At 38.4% G+C, this 18,637-nt stretch overlaps 1 protein-coding gene across 1 annotated transcript in view; it reads right to left on the bottom strand.

Annotated features, from left to right (window-relative positions):
• The window catches only part of LOC109931990 (mitotic spindle assembly checkpoint protein MAD1-like), a 645,529-nt gene that overhangs the window by 185,776 nt on the left and 441,116 nt on the right, over nt 1-18,637 (bottom strand). Inside the window, exon 8 of the mRNA XM_048609842.1 lies at nt 10,671-10,744. Within this exon, the coding sequence (XP_048465799.1) occupies nt 10,704-10,744 (41 nt within the window). The 3' untranslated portion in view covers nt 10,671-10,703. The remainder of the gene's footprint in view (nt 1-10,670; nt 10,745-18,637) is intronic.

The raw sequence follows: 18,637 nt of genomic DNA on the forward strand, positions 1-18,637 counted from the left end.
CTCTGGATTTGCGGTATGGCAGTAGTGAAAACAAATCTGGAAAGCTGAGATTGTGCATGGTTCTAAAGGATGTCAATAGAGATTTGAAGAGATCTAAATACTTCATGCCAACCATTGAATAAATGCTACTGCAACTTACTAAAGTGAAGGTCTCTACTGCCATTGATGTGAAGGATGGATTTGTTCAGTAAAAATGGATTTAAGCAGCTGCTTTCTAACTACATTTCAAATACCATTTGGGATGTGCACATGCTATTTCACATTTCCATTGCTCTAGAAGAGTATGAACAAAGAAATCTTGGGTTGAACAGTGATGTTCCCAAAGTGGAAGCTAGCATGGGTGATCTCTCATCTATAGACATGGTTGTGGAGATAAATGGAAAAAGCCATGCATCCCACAGTCACAATCTAGTGTAACTGCTAGAGAAAGCTCTGGATGAACCTGAACTTCAGAAAGAAAAAAATACATTTGAAGATGACTGAAGTCAAGTACTTTGGTCATGTGCTGACAGTGAAAAGAATTTGCCCTGATCCTCAGATACAGTGACCAAGAGGTGTGAAAGCAGGGTACTATGACTTGTTGAACTTATGAATAACCTAGCAAAATTCTTGTCTTAATTTTCATCAAAGTATGAAGCCCTACATAAGTTCATTGTTAAGGATGTGCAGTGGTACTGGGATACAGAACAAGAAGCAGCTTTAACTCATCAGATAAGTGATGACAAAATGTCAACACTGAGGTGCTGGGATATCAACAATAAAGTCACCCCATATTGTGATGCCAGTGAGGCAATACTTGGAGCAATTCTCATGCAATAAGGACTACCAGCTGCATATGCATCTAGGCAATATTAAAAACTGAATGACACCATGCACAGATAGTGTGTGTGTGCCTGGCTACTGTCTTTGTTTGTACGCATTTTAATCAATGCTTCTTTAGCAAAGATAGAGTGATAGTCTAATCTGACCACAATTCATTTCAAAGCATCTTTCTCCAACCATTTCTTTCTGCTCTAAAGAATCTGCAAAGAATGATAGCTCATTTGCAAAGATATCATTTGGAAGTGACATACAAGCAAGGGAAGCAGGCGCACATGCTACCATGCTGTACTATCTATAAAGTTAAGGATACCAACATGGAGTGTGAAATCCTTCATATTCAACATTCACAACATACTTTGGAAGACATCAACTCAACAGAAACAGTGAATCTTAAAAGCAAATGCCTTGCTCTGATCAAACATTTGCCACATAAATAACACCCTTCTGGTGAAGGAACGTCACCACGGGAATGATCAGATATCATCCAAACTACCAGAAACAACTTGCTCACATACCATTAAAATAATTGAAAACTCAGAGTTATACATGAGGCTGATGAAAGTAGTATTGGCTAGAACATACACACAGTTTTTGTTCATGAATGACAATCTTCGTTACATGCCATGCTAACTGCAAATGATAAAGCATGTAAATTTTTTGTTTTCTTTTTGATGTAAATGTGGGATATTGAGAAATACATTCATCAGGATAGTGCACACTTATGATTTGCCATTGTTATGTGACTTCTACTATAAATCCTTTCAGATTAAGAGAGAGGGGCAATTAAAACATAAACATAAAACAATGGTTTCTCATAAATTAAATTCTGGCTGCCCATCATGAAATTTAAGTTTCTAATTAAGTTTTAGATAACAAATGCAGCATGTTCTTGTTGTTACATCTCATAATACTCAATTTAGTATGACACTAACTTCAGAGTCTCTGGGTATAAAGATGCAAAACAAAAATAAAAGAGATGTTTACTCCCATCATGGGTGCCCTCTAGTGTTTAATTTAAAATACATATTATTAGCTTATTATGTGAACAAAGTTGTCCTCCCATTTTACACAGAGAGCAACTCATTCGTATATATTGCTATTATTGGTTCCTTTGGCTGCAATTACACAACCAACATCGGTGGAAAACTATTTCTATCTGCAACACTAAAGTTGCAGACTATATCAGGGCCCAAGTTGGCAGTAGGAGTGAAATGCAATATGATCTTCTGGGTGGAGGGGCAAGGGGTGCTGTCTCTCCGTTTCATTCAGAATTTAGGGCAGGCATCAACTTCAGATTGTATTGCAACTTAGCAGTGTCACTTAAACTTCACATCAATGCCAAGATGAAGTTTAGACACGGCCACAACTTATAAAGAAATGATCAATACATTTTCTACTGTGTAACAGCATTTGAAGAGGTATGTGATTGGCTGCGAAGAGCTTTAGGAAAATCATAAGACAGTTAAAAGTGTTACTTTGCAAATTTGTTTCGAGTTCTACTCAATGAAAAATTACTTTTCTTCTCATTCTTTATGGTAATAATTGACTCCCATCCTAAACTATTTATTTCCTAATCATAAGGTCAAAAATCACACGACACCAGGTTATTTGAAAACACAAGCTTTCAGAGCTCAGCTCCTTCCTCAAGTGTAGTGTGAGAGAGAGGATATAAGACACAAAATTTACAAGCAGAAAGGTAACAACCTGAAAACTGGCAGCCTGAGGAAGGAGCCAAGTTGAAAGGTCTAGGCCCGAAACGTCAGCCTTCCTGCTCCTCTGATGCTGCTTGGCCTGCTGTGTTCATCCAGCTCTGCACCTTGTTGTCTCTGAGTTGAAAAAGCTTGCATTTTCAAATAAACCTGTTGGACTATAACCTGGTGTCATGTGATTTTTGACCTTATCCGTCCCAGTCCAAAACCGGCAACTCCACATCTTTCCTAACCATGACTACCGATAAACGTACACACAGCCCTGCAAAAAGCAGCTCACCAATTCTCACTCCCTTTGGGGAGAGGCTGACCCTGTACTTATTGCCACCTCAGAATTATATTATTAAGCCTCATGTTCCAAGGTGAGCCATCAGGCCAGTCATTCAACACACATGCAAGAATGATTGTATAAGGATTCCCAAACTTGTTGAGATGGCAAAAAAGGAAATAATTCTTGTTTACTTGTGTAGAAAGTAATTGCGATTCATATTTGCTACTCAGCTTTCAGTGTTTGGTGTTGGAGTATTTTATCTTGATAAATTGCTAGCCTACGGCAAGGACGGTGATTTTAACAGCCCTTTTTTATCACTACCACCACCTACGATCACTCGCTGATGCAAGTATATATGAATCACGCAGTAGCCATAGCATACTAGCTGATCACTGGAAATACTGGAGGATGATAGATTGTGGCAATATTTAATTCTGACTAAGTTATTTACAGATAGAGATCACTTATCTTCCTCGGTAAGAATCTGACCATAAGCCTCTACGGATTTTGTTCTGCAATAAACCTTCACAAGATAATTTTTTTTTAGAAATATGACTGCAGTGAACAGTTAACTTCTTGTTACTGCACTTGTGTTGTTATTATTGAATTATACAGTCATAAAGATACTCATGTCCATTCAATGCTTCTATTAGATATCTACATTTGCCAGCAAGTGTTCTCTGATTCAATGTGGCCCAACACACATCAGATCAAAGCAGATGAAAAAGGCTATACAGTCACACTAGCTCATCCATCTATAAAGTCTTCAAAACTATAAGTTGTGTTAGCAGTCCTTTTCTCAAAGAACAGTGCCTGTTTAGAACAGGCTGTTGACTCAGGAGGTTACTGACAATATGCTAAGTTCCTTCAAGCAACAACTAGACCTACTTATAGTTGGGATGGGCTGACCTTGTACAAAAGAGGGGTCCAGCAGTGAATTCAGAGTCACTGTGATTCCCTGTATTCATTATAACCAGTGGAATTTCTTAGATTTTCCTTCACTTGTTAAATAACTTGGACATCTTTTTATCTGTTTTATTTTTGCCTGCCTGAAAACATTGCATGAATTGTGAAACAGGGTGGGTAAAGCATATATTGTGATGCACAAGACATCTCAATTGTTACTTGGTTAGATGTCAGTCACTGTTTATAACTAAAATTTGATTGTTAGGCAGATGTAAAGAAAAGAGTCTGATTTTTAAAATGGACTCCTGATCAGCCTCTTAGTTCAGACATACACTCTGGCAATCTTGTATCAAGGACCAGCATGATTATTGTTATGCTCCAGCAGGGATACAACACCTGGATTAATCTTAAACTGTCTGATGGCATTTAATTAACTAAGTTCAAAGACAAATTCTTCTAATTCATAGGATTATCCAGTTGTTGGTAAGTCAAACCATACAGAATCTGCAGCACAGCAATAGACCATTCAGCAAAAGGTCCAGTGTTTGTCTATGTTCATGACTCCCAATGTCATTTATTTGTTTCCATGTATTTGTTTATTCTTTTCTTGCCAATCTGTTTATCTAACTTTCATACAAGCACTCCAAGCAGAAGCAAGTTCCACTCTAATTGCTCTTTTAATAAAATAATTTCTCCAGTACCCCTTACAAAATGTTGACCTTCAAAATGTATTTCACTTCCTACACTGCACTTCAAGGAGTGTTGAGATTATGAAGTACTGCGAGAGACTTTAAAAATCCAAATTATATGCCACCTAACCACTATAACTTCATCCCCTCTCCCACTGTTTTCAACTCTGCTAATATTCTGCACTATTGAGCCTTAGTTCTTCATGAGGTTACCAAGTAACAAAAATAAAATGGAGGACATTTTTCATTCTACTTGAATGTTAGTAATTTAGTGATTTAGTGATTTTCTTGTTCTATAATGGGAACCACTGAAAATCTGCATCACCACCCACAGAAAATGAAAGAACAACACGTACAATATCTTTGGAACTCAGTTGCAGAACTGAATTTATGCAAAACTCAAAGACCCTTTAAACATATCTCCTACACATGTTTCCCATCCTAATGTCTGACTTCACAAGAAAGAGTCAAAAGATGGCATAACAAAAAATAAATTTCTTATTCAAGCTGTTACTACATGAGCTCTGATGTGAAGTTACAAGGATGCATATTTAAATCAAAGTTATAACATAAAGCTGCAAATACAAAACACATAATACTGCATGGTTCCATAAATGAAAGAAATCACTGAGATTTCGCTTGAGTTATATGTCATGGCTGAAAATAAGATAATACTGAGCAAATGCTATTCCTACCTAAAATAGCAAAATCTAAAGTTGCAGTTATATTGAACAACTTCCCTGTTGTGAACTTATGGACAAGGAACAACAGTGGGCTACTCCACTCTTTGAGCCAACTCCAGCAATCAAAAAGATCATGGATGATGTGGTTTTAAACTCAATTTTACATTCCTGCATATCCCCTGGTAATCGTTCATCACTTGGTAATCAAAAATCTATCATAATCTCTGTCGTAAAAATATTTAAAAGATTCTGCATCCTGACTTTCTACCTTTTGGGGAAGGGAATTCCAAAGACTCTCAACCCTCTGACAGAAAAAAAAATTCCACATCTCTAACTTAAATGGCAATCCATTTTTTTAAAACTATGACTCTTAAATTCTACATTCTCCCTCAAGAGAAAACACCCTTTTGACATAAAGTACCTCCAGGATTTTATTTGCTTCAATTAAGTCACCACTGACTCTTTTTATTTCTCGAGGATATAGGCTAACCTGCCTGGCCTTTCTTCACGAAGCAATCAGCTCAATCCAGGTGTCAGTCCAGTAAACCTTCCCTGAACTGCTTCCAACGCATTAACTCTTTCCATAAGTAGAGTAGCCAGTCCTGTGCACAGTACTTCAGATGCTCTGTCTTACCAATGTTCTGTATAACTGAAGCATAAACTCCCTATCTCTTCCATTCCATTCCCCTTGAAATAAAACATAACACTCTAGTAGCCAGTTCTGAAGAAGGGTTAGTGGACCTGAAACATTAACTCTGCTTTCTCTCCACAGATACTACCAGACTTGCTGAGTTTCTCCAGCAATTTCTGTTTTTGTTTTACATTCTTAACGTTCTTGATTTGAATATCTAACCAATCCCTCTCAAATCTCACTGTAATAAGGGGAGGTATCATCTTGGTAACTAAACTGCCTGAACACAGTGCAGTACCAACAGCACAGCTCATTCTTCCCAAATCCAGATAACCACAGTATCAACTGGGACATGAACGGAGGATTATCCAAGAATCAAGAGGATGAATGGATAACTGGAAAATGTTACAAAAACCAGATAGTGAATGATAATGGATATTGAGAACATCTAGTAAAATTATTCCAACCATTGTGCATAAACTTTGTCTAGCTTTATGATTTTTGCCTTCTCCAGTATCTGAGCAGGCCAATCCTGGGACCACAGCTCTTTGCGCAAAGACAGCATGAATTGACATGAGGAAGAGAAGTTTTTACGTCAAGGTTCTCCTCTCTGACCCATCACTTTCAACATCAGAGCTTAGATAATCTGCTTCCAACTGTATCAGGGCGAACTGGATGAGGCACCAACACGTAGGAAGGTTTGTTTACCTGTTAATGTGACCTTCAGAGCATGTCAAAAACATTTTATCTGTTCTCGTTGAGAGTGAGTAGCATTGTTAAGTCACAAAAAGAGGATCTGCTTCAGAATCCAATTACTTAGCATCTGACAGTTCAAAAACCAGGTAGACAGTAGAGATGGTGAGTCTTGCTCCTGCTGATCAATAAATGAATTAAGCTGTTGCTTACCCACTCTTCCTGATTCTGAGTGATACAACTGTAGTTATGCAATAGTCACCAAACCACCCGCAAAAAAAATAGGATTCTCCAATATTTCATTAAACAGTGTTTAGCAATTTAGAAATCTCCCGCAATTAACTAGATTGACCATGACCACTGGTGCCAGATTTCTACTGCAGTTCCTTTGAGAAAGAGCACTGTCTTTTTTTTTTAAAGAGATTGGTGTTATGAATAAAAGCTTGATTTAAGACTGTGCAGCCTTTAGAATAACAGAAAAGGCTCTGTGCATTTGCTTTTACTATTAATTTTTGATTTACAACTATGTTTTAAAACAAAGTCAAAGTGTTCCAGGATTTTGCTCCAGCAGCAACAGCAGGTTAGTGATGTATATTCATCACAGAGGTAAACCTAATGTACTGGGGCGCTCATGCACATGCCACCTCATCTTTTTCGTGAAAATCAGACGTTTTGGAGATACTGTTTGAGAAATCTTGGAAAGTTGACACAGGTTATCCTTTAGATGATACACAATGCAACCATGGAGCATCAGTGGTGGATGAAGAAAATGTTCAAGGTTTCTAAAAAATCATTTACAAAATGATGTGGTAAGGACTGCCCGCCTAAGAAACAGCAAATCTTGAGCTGTCATGAGCGATCTCTGCTGTTCATCCCATCAATGTGGAGAAAATGATTGCTTCCACCAACAATGTTTGTTTTGGGCAAGTTACCATTTTTGTGAAAGTCATTTTTGACAACCTGCTTGTCAGAGTGCTGCTGAAGGCAGAGTTGTCATTGGAAGGAAACAAGAAAGTCAAAGCGGAATGTGGCATAATTTCTATGGATTTTACCAACAGATATCAAGGTATAAACAGTTGATATAAGTCAAGAAAGGAGGATGCGTTAAGAAAAGTTAGTGAACTATTTATAAACACTCAGTAGAAACTGGATAAATGCAGCTAAGTTACATTAGCGGATTGACATGGAGTCTAGAACACAGTTTAAAAAAAATTATTGCAAGTTGTAAATTGTACTTCTCAAGTGGAGTGAGTGGTTACATGCTTTTGTCTAAATTTATCAGCATCCTAAGGATCCAAAGGCATGCGTTTTTTTTGTGCCTTGTGCCTTGAATGCAAAGAATGGCAAGTCCTTGAAAAGAAAGAAGAACACAAACGAAGGAGAAGAAAGAGAAAAATTGAGCATGTAAGGAAAGAGATAAGGGCGTATCATAAACAGAAGAGCAGACGATGATAAACAGAGAAAAAGAAATTACATTATGGCCACTTGGTTATTTCCTCTGGTTCATTTGATACGCACTGGCTGTCACGTTGATGGATATTCATAATTTTTGATGTGAAGTAATACCCCAACTGTCATGTTTGAGGTTGAAAGTCTCGATCCAAGTCCTTGTTCGTAGTTGACAACACTTGCATTTATGGAAGTTACAGGGTGTTTTATTACTATTGGCATGCTCTTTGATTAAAATCATTCATGTACCATGTAATAACAGAATGTTAAAAGGAAGCATTGTTTCTTCTCCATTCTAATCATTTTACCATGGAGGTTGTACAGTGTACCTGTGAGGGATGGGATGCCTGAATACTTTATGAGTGAAAGTGCTAGGGTGGCTGCTTCTCATTAAATCAGTGTATTATAAAGTAAAATGAAAATCCGCTATCGACTTTATAATATTAAATATTAAAGGGTTATCCATTATTAAAACTGATATTTTACAAAGATTCCTCACTAATTTTTACGTCCCCATCAAGTCCAACATTTTCATTCATAAAAATTGGAAGTTGTTCCTAAAGTTGGATCACAATATCCTCTTGACCTTGTTCTCTCCTTACTTTTCTCAGACTGTAAATCTTTCTCGAGCAATGCTTGCTTTTATTGTGTTTTATGGCAGTCCACTGCAGGTTTAGTTTCATTAAAGAGAAGAGAGGGACTTTCTGACTTATTAGTTAGCTACAAAAAATTTCTCTTTACACTCAAGCTTTGATTACATTCTTGATTAATACTGTTAGAATTTCACACAAGAAAGAACCTTGATCTCAAGGCATCAAGTGGAGCAGTAATGATTCTGGAAAGATTAAAAAAAATTGAACAAACATTGTTAGTCGAGACATTGCATTGCTGCTCACAGCTCAATTGTCTCACATTTATATGTGATAAAGGAGCAGAAGTGGATTATAAACCTCCTTGAGCTTGCTCTGCCATTCAATGAGAAGATGGCTGATCTTCAATTCCTTCAGAATCTTGCATACTTTGGAGAGATGACGTTTAATTTTCCTAACCCCAAAGAGTATGATCCAGGAGCCTGTCTGCCCACTTTCTCAACTTGCCCTTTGGCTTTCAAATGATTTGTACATATACAAACCACAGATTTTTCTTTTTATGCACTCTCTTTATAATTGGATGCTTTAAATTATATTGTTAGAATGGTAGTAATTAAATGATTTTTATCCAAATGTATAAAGCATTCACAATTAGATGAACTATCAGCACAAATGGGATAAATGTTTTTGTTTGATCACTGTTCAAGAGACATGGTCCCAAGATGACGAAGGTTAGGAAATACATATTCCAGAGTACACAGCATTTCAAAAGGATAACTGATTGGAAAGGGAGGAGAATTCCAGACAGTAAATGATGACATAAGGACAGGCCTGAGAAAAGACTTTGGCTCTGAAGTTTGTTAGAATGATATTTTATGTTTACTATTACCAGGGGGACTAAAGTTTTGAAGGATTTTGGAAAATGGATTTATTTCAATTTTGTGGAAATACCTGGAGTAGTTTCTTTAAAAGAGGTCATTAAATATTCACTATGGACATTGCAATTTTTGTTTAACATAGCTTCCTGTAAATCACATAACTGGTGACAATTATTTGCTTTGCCATAGATCCATGTCTAGACTGTTTTGACCAGTGACTGACTTGGAGAGGTTTTTGTTTTTACTTGATTCAGTTGCAAGAAAGCATGCCAACAGTAAGCTGTCTGGCTGATCACTGTAATTTCTGAAAAGAAAATTCTCTTGTTGAATTCAGGGTGAAAACCATTTTTTCCTTTTGAAGGAGGGATTGAAGAATCATCTCAAGTTTGTATTTCCTGAGAAAACAGCCTCTACAAGATTTCACAGAGATGGCACACTCCTCTAGTCTCAGTCGTAAAAACATCAGGCAGTAGAACCAGGATGGATTAGGAATAACGAGGGTCAGAAAATGATAAAGGTTAGGAAACACATATTGCCATTCAATGTCTGAGTACTTTGTATCACTCAAAAGAGCATTTAGTAAGAAATAATTGAAGTTTGTAATAAAGGCAATATAATATTTATGGGGTACTTGATTTTTCATATACACTGGGCCAATCAAATTGACTAAGGTAGTCTGCAAAATGAATTTCTACAATGACTGCTTGGCAGCTTCCAAGAATCAAGTAAGGATAAAGCTATTTTAGATCGTTGAGTGAGTGAGTGTTGGGCAAGATTAATTAGTCATCTCATAGCAAAAGATAAGCTGAGGAAAAGTAGTTAACATGGAATTCAGCTGTATGACAAGTTTGAAATCAATATTATTTGAGTACTAAAGAATTTAGAGATCATAGAGAATGTGGAACTGCTGGAGATTACAGAATTAGGGCGGGTGAAAACAAGAGGATTTTGTATTGAAACGTTAGCCATGCAGTCTGGTACGTAGATGGATGACAGGTCATAGAATGTATGAGTGGTCTTTCTTGGAACAATGCCAGAAATAAGATGGTTATGAAGATTAGTGCAGAATAATCTCTCTGGAAACCATATGAATTATAAACATCCATTCTTTCTGATTACTTTGACTGCAAAATCACAGTTGCTAATTATTAATCAATGCCTATTTGGAAAACTTCCTGAAATGGGTTGCAGGTATTGTGAAAAGACAGTAAAAATATACGTATCAAAGCTCTGCCATTCATAGGCCACTATCAACTCCAACAATCTAAACTGATATTTCATCTCCATTAGATAATTCTGGAGAATTTTTCAATAACTTGCAAAGTCAAATAAAACATCAGATTGCTCACCTCACCTAGCAGCCCACATTATGCAACTTTGGATCAGTTCACTTCATTGACACCAAGTTTAATGTTTTCAGCAGCTGATAAAACAAACATTATTTAATACCTTCACACATTAATTCAAGTAAATCTTAGAACCATTTTCATCATAAAATTATCCAGTATTTTCTAAAACCATATTTGTTGATATAGTGCTAAATACTTACAGCTGGAAGTCAATTCGGTACATTCATTACTTTCAATTGAATTGAATTGAATTAGCTTTATTGTCACATGCACATGAATGAGTGCAGTGAACAGTTTGCAATGTCACTGCTTATAGCCCCATCTTAGGTACAAGGTACCTAGGTACAGATACTTAAGTGTTTGGTACAAAATTGAAAGAACAATAATTGAAATGAAAATTTATTTTCAACCAAGATGTTATTTGAGCCTTGTTAATTTTACCTCACATTCTGCATGCCTGTACTCAGAGGGACAGGTAAGGTCCAATCTACCCATTCTGTTGTTTAGAAATTTGTTGCAAATTTACGTATACTGCTTTCCTCTTCTCCAGTTCTTCTATTGAACCGGGATGATTCGAATTCAATTAAAATAAACTTTCTGCCCATTCTTTTCAGAGTTCTCTAACCAAATCTGCAGTCATCATGTCCACAGGTTGGTAAGTGGAGGATGAACGGGCATAGACGAAAAATTTGAACAAAGCCTTTCAGGAATGAAATCAGAAACCAATTATTTAAACAAAGGGTGGTAGAAGTTAGGCACTCTTCCATTATCAGCAATTGATTCTAAGTAAATTATTAATTTTAAAATTGAAGTTGCAAATTAGTGATCTCCAAACGCATTAAGGGATATGGATCAATGATGTAAATAATGAGTTAAATTGCAGCTAAGCTAAATCTCAGAATGGCAAAACAGACTCATAGGGCTAAATGGTTGACTTTAGTTTCCATGTTTTTTAAATCTGTATGCATGTGTCTTCCTCAGAGATGAAGCTGATGGTTTTCTTAGTTGATAACATCTTGCTTGTCTCTTCTGATTCCTCTAGAGATTTTCATTGCTCATCCCTGCAATCACATTCACTATTGAACTTCTGTTTCTACCCCTTTATTCCTCACAAACCATTTTTTAGCTCTCGTATCTTTCTTCATAGTTTAATAAAATAAAAGCCAGAATCAGTGTACAGAATGGCCTTAACACCAGACTTTATACGTTTATCACAAAGAACAGCACAGCACAGGAATAGGCCCTTCGGCCCACCAAGCCTGCTCTGACAATATGAAGCCTTTCTAAACTAAAGAAACTTTTGCCTCTGTACGTCTGTTTCCCTCTGTTCCCTTCCTATTTATTAATTTGTCAAGATGTACAAATACATGAAGTACAAAAGGGTAACTAGGAGAAAAAATACGGCCCATTAAAGATCAGCAAGGCCACTATGTGTGGAGCTGCAGGTGTCAGGGGAGATACTAAATGAGTGTTTCGCATGAGTGTTTACTGTGGAGAAGGATACAAAAAATAGAGAACATGGGGAAATATATAGTGACATCTTCAAATATGTCCATATTCCAGAGGAGGAGGTGCTGAACATCTTAAAATGCATAAAGGCAGATAAATTCCCAGGAAGTGATCAGGTGTACCCTAAGACTCTGTGGGAAATGAGGGAAGAGATTGCTGGGCCCCTTGCTGAGATATTTGTATCATCGATAGCCCCAGGTGAGGTGCCAGAAGACTGGAGGTGAGCTAACATTGTGCCACTATTTAAGAAAGGTGGTAAGGACAAGCCAGGGAACTAAACACCGGTGAGCCTGACATCGGTGGTGGGCAAGGTGTTGGAGGGAATCCTGGAGGGACAGAATTAACATGTATTTGGAAAGGCAAGGACTGATTAGGGATAAAAACAAAGTGGCTGGTAAAGCTCCGCAGGTCTGGCAGCATCTGTGAAGGAGAAAACAGAGTTAACGTTTCGGGTCCAGTGACCCTTCCTCAGAACAGCATCCGCAGCTCTTTTGGTTTTTATGACTGATTAGGGATAGTCAACATGGCTTTGTGCATGGAAGATTGTGTCTCGCTAACTTGACTGAGTTTTTTGAAGACATAATGAAGAGGATTGATGAGGGTAGAGCATATGGATGTGATCTATGTGGACTTCAGTAAGGCGTCTGGTAAGGTTCCTCATGGTAGACTGGATCGTAAGGTTAGACCACATGGAATACAAGGAGAACTAGCTTTTTGCACACAGGACTAGCTCAAAGGTAGAAGACAGAGGGTGGTGGTTTTCAGACTGGAAGCCTGTGACCAGGCGTGTGCCACAAGGATGAGTGCTGGGTCCACTGCTTTCTGTCATTTATATAAATGATTTGGATGTGAATGTAGGAGGTAGAGTTAGTAAGCTTGCAGATGACACTAAAATTGGTGGTGTAGCAGACAGAAGGTGGTTACCCCAGAGTACAACGGGATCTTGATCAGAGGGGCCAATGAGCCGAGGAGTGGCAGATGGAGTTTAATTTAGATAAATGTGTGATGCTGCATTTTGGAAAGACAAATCAGGGCAGGACTTATACACTTAAATGGTAAGGTTCTGGGAAGTGTTGCTGAATAAAGAGACCTTTGGAGTGCAGGTTCATAATTCTTTGAAAGTGGAATCTCAGGTAGATAGGATAGTGAAGAAGGCATTTGGCATGCTTGCCTTTATTGGTCAGTGCATTGAGTATAGGAGTTGGAAGGTCAACAGGACATTGGTTAAGCCACTTTTGGAGTATTGCATGCAATTCTGGTCTCTGTGCTGTAGGAAAGATGTTGTGAAACTGGAAAGGATTCAGAAAAGATTTACGAGGATGTTGCCAGATTTGGAGGATTTGAGCTATAGGGAGAGCCTAAACAAACTGGGGCTATTTTGCCTGGAGTGTCGGAAGCTGAGGGGTGACCTTATAGAGATTTATAAAATCATGAGGGAAATGGATAGGGTAAATAGGCAAGGTCTTTTCCCTGGGGTGGGAGAGTCCAAAACTAGGGGACATAGGTTTAAGATGAGAGGGGAAAGATTTGAAATGGGACCTAAGGGGCAATTTTTTCACGAAGAAGGTGGTGCATGTATGGAATGCGCTGCCAGAGGAAGTCGTAGATACAGGTATGATTAGGACAGTTAAAAGTCACCTGGATAGGTATATGAATAGGAAGGGTTTAGAGGGATATGGGTCAAATGCTGGAAAATGGGACTAGATTTATATAGGATATGTGGTCAGCATGGATGAGTTGGACCGAGGGGTCTGTTTCTGTGCTGTATATCTCTTTGACTTTGCACCTCTTAAACATTGCTATTGTATCTGCTTCTACCACCTCCTCTAACAGCACATTCCAGGAACTTACTGCTCTCTTACTTGCCTTTCATATCTCCTTTATACTTTCCCCCTATTACCTTAAACTTCTGTCCCTTAATAATTGACATTCCTACCCTAGGAAAAAGGGTATCCATTCGTGTTTCGTCTGCATGGTTATTTGTACATTAAAGAGTGCACAGCAAATTTACAATGGATTTCATAGAAATGTTCACTGACACATTGTTAACTTCACAATAGAAACAACTTGCATTTATTTACACAATGACTTTGATGTCGTAAGATGTTCCAGGACACTTCACAGAAGCATATTCAACGCGATTTGACACTAAGCCACATAAAGGAGATATTAGGACAGCTGAGTAAAAGCTGGTCAACAAGGCAGGTTTCAAAGAACAAGAAGCATAAGGTTTAAGGAATAAAATCCCAAAACCTAAGGTACAGGCAGCAAAAGGCATAGCCTCCAATGACAAGGGCAAAAACCTCGATGGGTTCTGAAGAAATTACAGAGATAGGAAGGACCAAGGCCCTACGGAGATATTTGAACATAAGCAGAGAATATGAATTTGAGTCAATATCAGTCAGTGAGTAGAAATATGAGAGGTCAGAAGACAAGTATGATTAAATGATGAGATGACGATGTCTGGAATAAAAAGGTAGCATTGATCTGAAATTGTAGAATCAGTGTTAAGTACAGTAGGTTGTGAAGTGCATAATCAAAAGGCAAGGTGCTATTCCTTCAGCTTTCACTGGGAGGCGGCCAAGGACAGATAGGTCAGAGTGAGAGTGGGAAAGATAATTATTCTATTATATCTGTACTAATAGATATTATAAGACAGCAGCTCTCAGTAATCTGTTGTTGCATTAAGTGTAGACATTAGGGTGTAGCTAAGTTTCAAAGTACCCTGCTCATAAACAGCCACAAAATACAATTAATAATAATGCAAGATAAATGAATTGTGTCTTTTTTATGTTGTAACCAAACTGTTCAGAGATGTTATCACGACAGGTGGGACTTGAACCCGGGCCTCTTTGTGCAAAGACAGGGACACTACCATGGCACCACAAGAGCCCTTGAATTGCACACTCTATGTTTTCTTTCCAACCTTTTCAGAGATGTTATTACACAACTTTGGAGCAGGTTGGACTTGATAGCCACATCATAATATACAAAATTAGGATACTAGAATTGTATAAAATACTAGCTAGATCAAAGCTGCAGCATTGCGTACAGTTCTTGCATTAAAGGATGGATGGGATTACACTACAGAGGGTACAGAGGAGATTTGAGGATGTTGGCAGGATTAGAGAACTTTAGTGAAAAGGAAAAATTGGGTCAGCGGAGATTGTTTGTTTCCTTTGAAACAAAAGAAGCTGATGGAAGATTATGAGTAACCTAAACACGTTGGATAGGATGGTCCTATTTACTGTAGCAGAGACGTCAATACTTCAGGGGACTACATTTCCACAAATTGACAGAGGATTAGGGGCCAGTTGAGAAAACGTTTCACCCAGAGGGTCGTGGATGTAAGGAATTCACTAACTGAACGTGTGGAAGAGGCTACAAGCCACGAACAATTTTAAAGAAACTGAATACACATTTGAAGCAGATGAACCCTGGGCCAACTGCTAAAAAAGGAGTAGGCTGGATAAGTCTCCGTTGGTTGACACAGACATGGTGGGCTAAATGCTTTCCTTCTCTAACATACATTTTCTGTGTTTCTATGATTTTCTTTTGAAACAGAATCTGAAACATCATGGATCAAAATGTAAGGATCAGTCAGACTGGTGTTTGAAAGGATCATTGATTGTAAGGAGAGTAAAGCCCACATTGGACGCTTGAAGGACTTGTTCCAAAGTTGTCATGTCAATGTAATCCTATCTGTTCTTGCAGATGATAACAATGCTGTGCAAATGCATATAAAATGCACACGCAAATTGCTAAGAATGTGGAAAAGGCACAAAAACTCAAATGCCTGTAAATGAAATGTAAATTTTCTGTTTACAAGATAAACCTTACAGATTCTTAGAAATCTATAGCAACTACTGAGAGCAAGTAATATGATTAAAATATTACTGTTCCATCCTGACACTATTACCAGATTTTATGCATCACAACAAATTTATCACAGAACTACACTAGATTAGAAACCAATTATTCATGCAGACTAAAATATTCTTTTTCCTTTTATATTCCTGAGAATGTCCACAATATTCTACACTGATACTTTGGATGTAGTGGGTGAAAATAGAAAGGTGCCACTCCATTATAACAAGTACATAAATGGAAAAAGGGAAATCAGCAATAAAAATCTAATTTAATTGCAAGGTTCACTCAACATTTAGAACTGTAAGAACATTAGAAATAGTAACAGGGCCACAGGGTCCCTCAAACCCTCTTTGCTAGGTAGTAGTACAATCATGTTTCATAGGATCATAGAATCTCTAACAATGTGGAGGCAGGCCAATCGGCCCATGGAGTCCACACTGAACCTCCGAAAAGCATCCCACCCAGGCCCACCACATCCTTATAACCCTGCATTTCCCATAGCTAATCCACCTAGTCTGCACATCTTTGGACTGTGGGAGGAAACTGGAGCACCCGGAGGAAACCTATGCAGACACAGGGAGAATGTGCAAACTCCACACAGACAGTCACCCAAGGAATTGAGCCCGGGTCGCTGACACTGTGAGGCAACAATGCTAACCACTGAACCACTGTGCCGCCATGTCACCCATAAGTTTCCTCTTCTGCCTCAACTCTACTTTCCCAGCTGTTCCCCTTATCCCTTTATTCACCATGAAACCAAAAATCTGTCATTGTTCAACAATGGAATGTCCAAAAACCTCTGAGATATTGAGAATCTCAAAGATTCACAACCCTTTGAATGAAGAAGAAATTTCTCCTCATCCCAGTCCTAAATGATCGCCCCTATGCCCCCTAGTCGGGGAAACAACCTCAAAGTGTCTGCCCTGTTCAGCATGTTTAATGTTTCAATAAGACTGCCTCTCAATCTTCACAACTCCAGAGGAGGACGATCTTGACTGGTTTTGAACTCAATTGAATTAACAGGGCATTATTGGCTAAAAATGTACTGCTAGGAAACTGAATCTAATGTTACAGCAACATAAATTAGGATTTGTTTCCTGATGCACTGCTGACATCATAATTGGTATGTGTAATGATTTATAATAATAGATATCCATATGAATGCGCATGCTCCTTGGTGTCAGCAATTGCAGACCACATTAAAGTCATTTACAACTGTATAGGTATATGTTTAAAGAAATTAGGCTGATCGACAGAGGTATGCAAATGTAGAGCTCAGTGTTACAAAACTGGGTTAGACTCCAAGCTGGTAGGCCTTGTCCACATTGAATATGACAGTTCAGGGATCCTTTGTGTCAACTTATGAGGCCAGACATGCCTTTTGTTTAACGTAATCTATTAAGAAGCAGATCCGACAGGACCGTAAGTGCAAGGCTGAAGAATTTGGTCTTAGGTCTCTGAAGTTTGAATTGAATCCAAAACCTAAGAGATAAGAGTACTACCCATCAAGGCACAGTAAATACCAACCACAATGATGGAGGAAAATACTTAGTTAAATGTGCTTCCTGACATTCATGCACAACATAAGACACCACACAGCATGCTACTAAGAATCCCACAGCTCGGTGGGATGGAGGAGAATTGGCAGCAGGGTAGTAAGAGGCCCCTCCAGAAATGCATTTATTTGCAGAATGACAAGTGTACACTTTATGAAGAAATCAGTGTTGCTTTCTACAGCCTGTTGGTCAACATGTGTCTCAACAAGGACATGTAGTAATATCTTTATCCACTCCTACCCAGCCAAGGTGTGTACCCTTTAAGTTTAAGGATTAACTTGCGTTATGAGGATAAACCGAGAATGACTGAAAGGGCTGCCCATATTGCACAGCTTTAAGCAGGACCAGATCTATGGGAAATTCAGTGTTGTAAATCCAGTAAGTTAATTCTTAAGGACTGGATGCCTGGAAACAGGCCAGACGCATGAGTGAAATCCCACCATGACAGCTGGCAGAATGTGAATTCAATTAATTAATAAATCTGGAATAAAAAAAACTAGTACCAATGATGATGATCGCAAAATGGCTGTAAAAATGCATCTGGTTCACTGGTGGTCTTCAAGAAGCAAATCTGTCCCTAATCTGTTTGGTCTGCATATGACCTCAGACCCACAACAATGTGGTTTTTTTCCAAGCAGTGTGGGGATGTTTAGTTTGAGACAAGCTGGAGTCAACAGGTGTGTACAAATGGAGTTTCAGCTGGCAACAAGTAGCTGATTGCTCTTGGGAATAGTGACCTGTCATCGATGACAAAGTCCTTCTGTCTGCCAACAACTGGTTGAGATTGGTTTCCAGGCAGCTGAACCACTCACTCTGTGTCATTTCACCTGCAATCAAGTGGGAGTACCTGGAGAAGGAAGACTGAGGAGCAGCGAGAGCTGACAAGCAAAAAGAATCATCTCAGTAAACCAAAAGAATTGTGGATGCTATAAATCAGGAACAAAAACAGAAGTTGCTGGAAAAGCTCAGCAGGTCTGAAAGCATCTGTGAAGAAAAAATCTGAGGAAGGATCACCGGACCTGAAACGTTAAC

The sequence above is a fragment of the Rhincodon typus genome, chromosome 21 (assembly GCF_021869965.1).
Source record: "Rhincodon typus isolate 14 chromosome 21, sRhiTyp1.1, whole genome shotgun sequence".
Taxonomy (NCBI): domain Eukaryota; kingdom Metazoa; phylum Chordata; class Chondrichthyes; order Orectolobiformes; family Rhincodontidae; genus Rhincodon; species Rhincodon typus.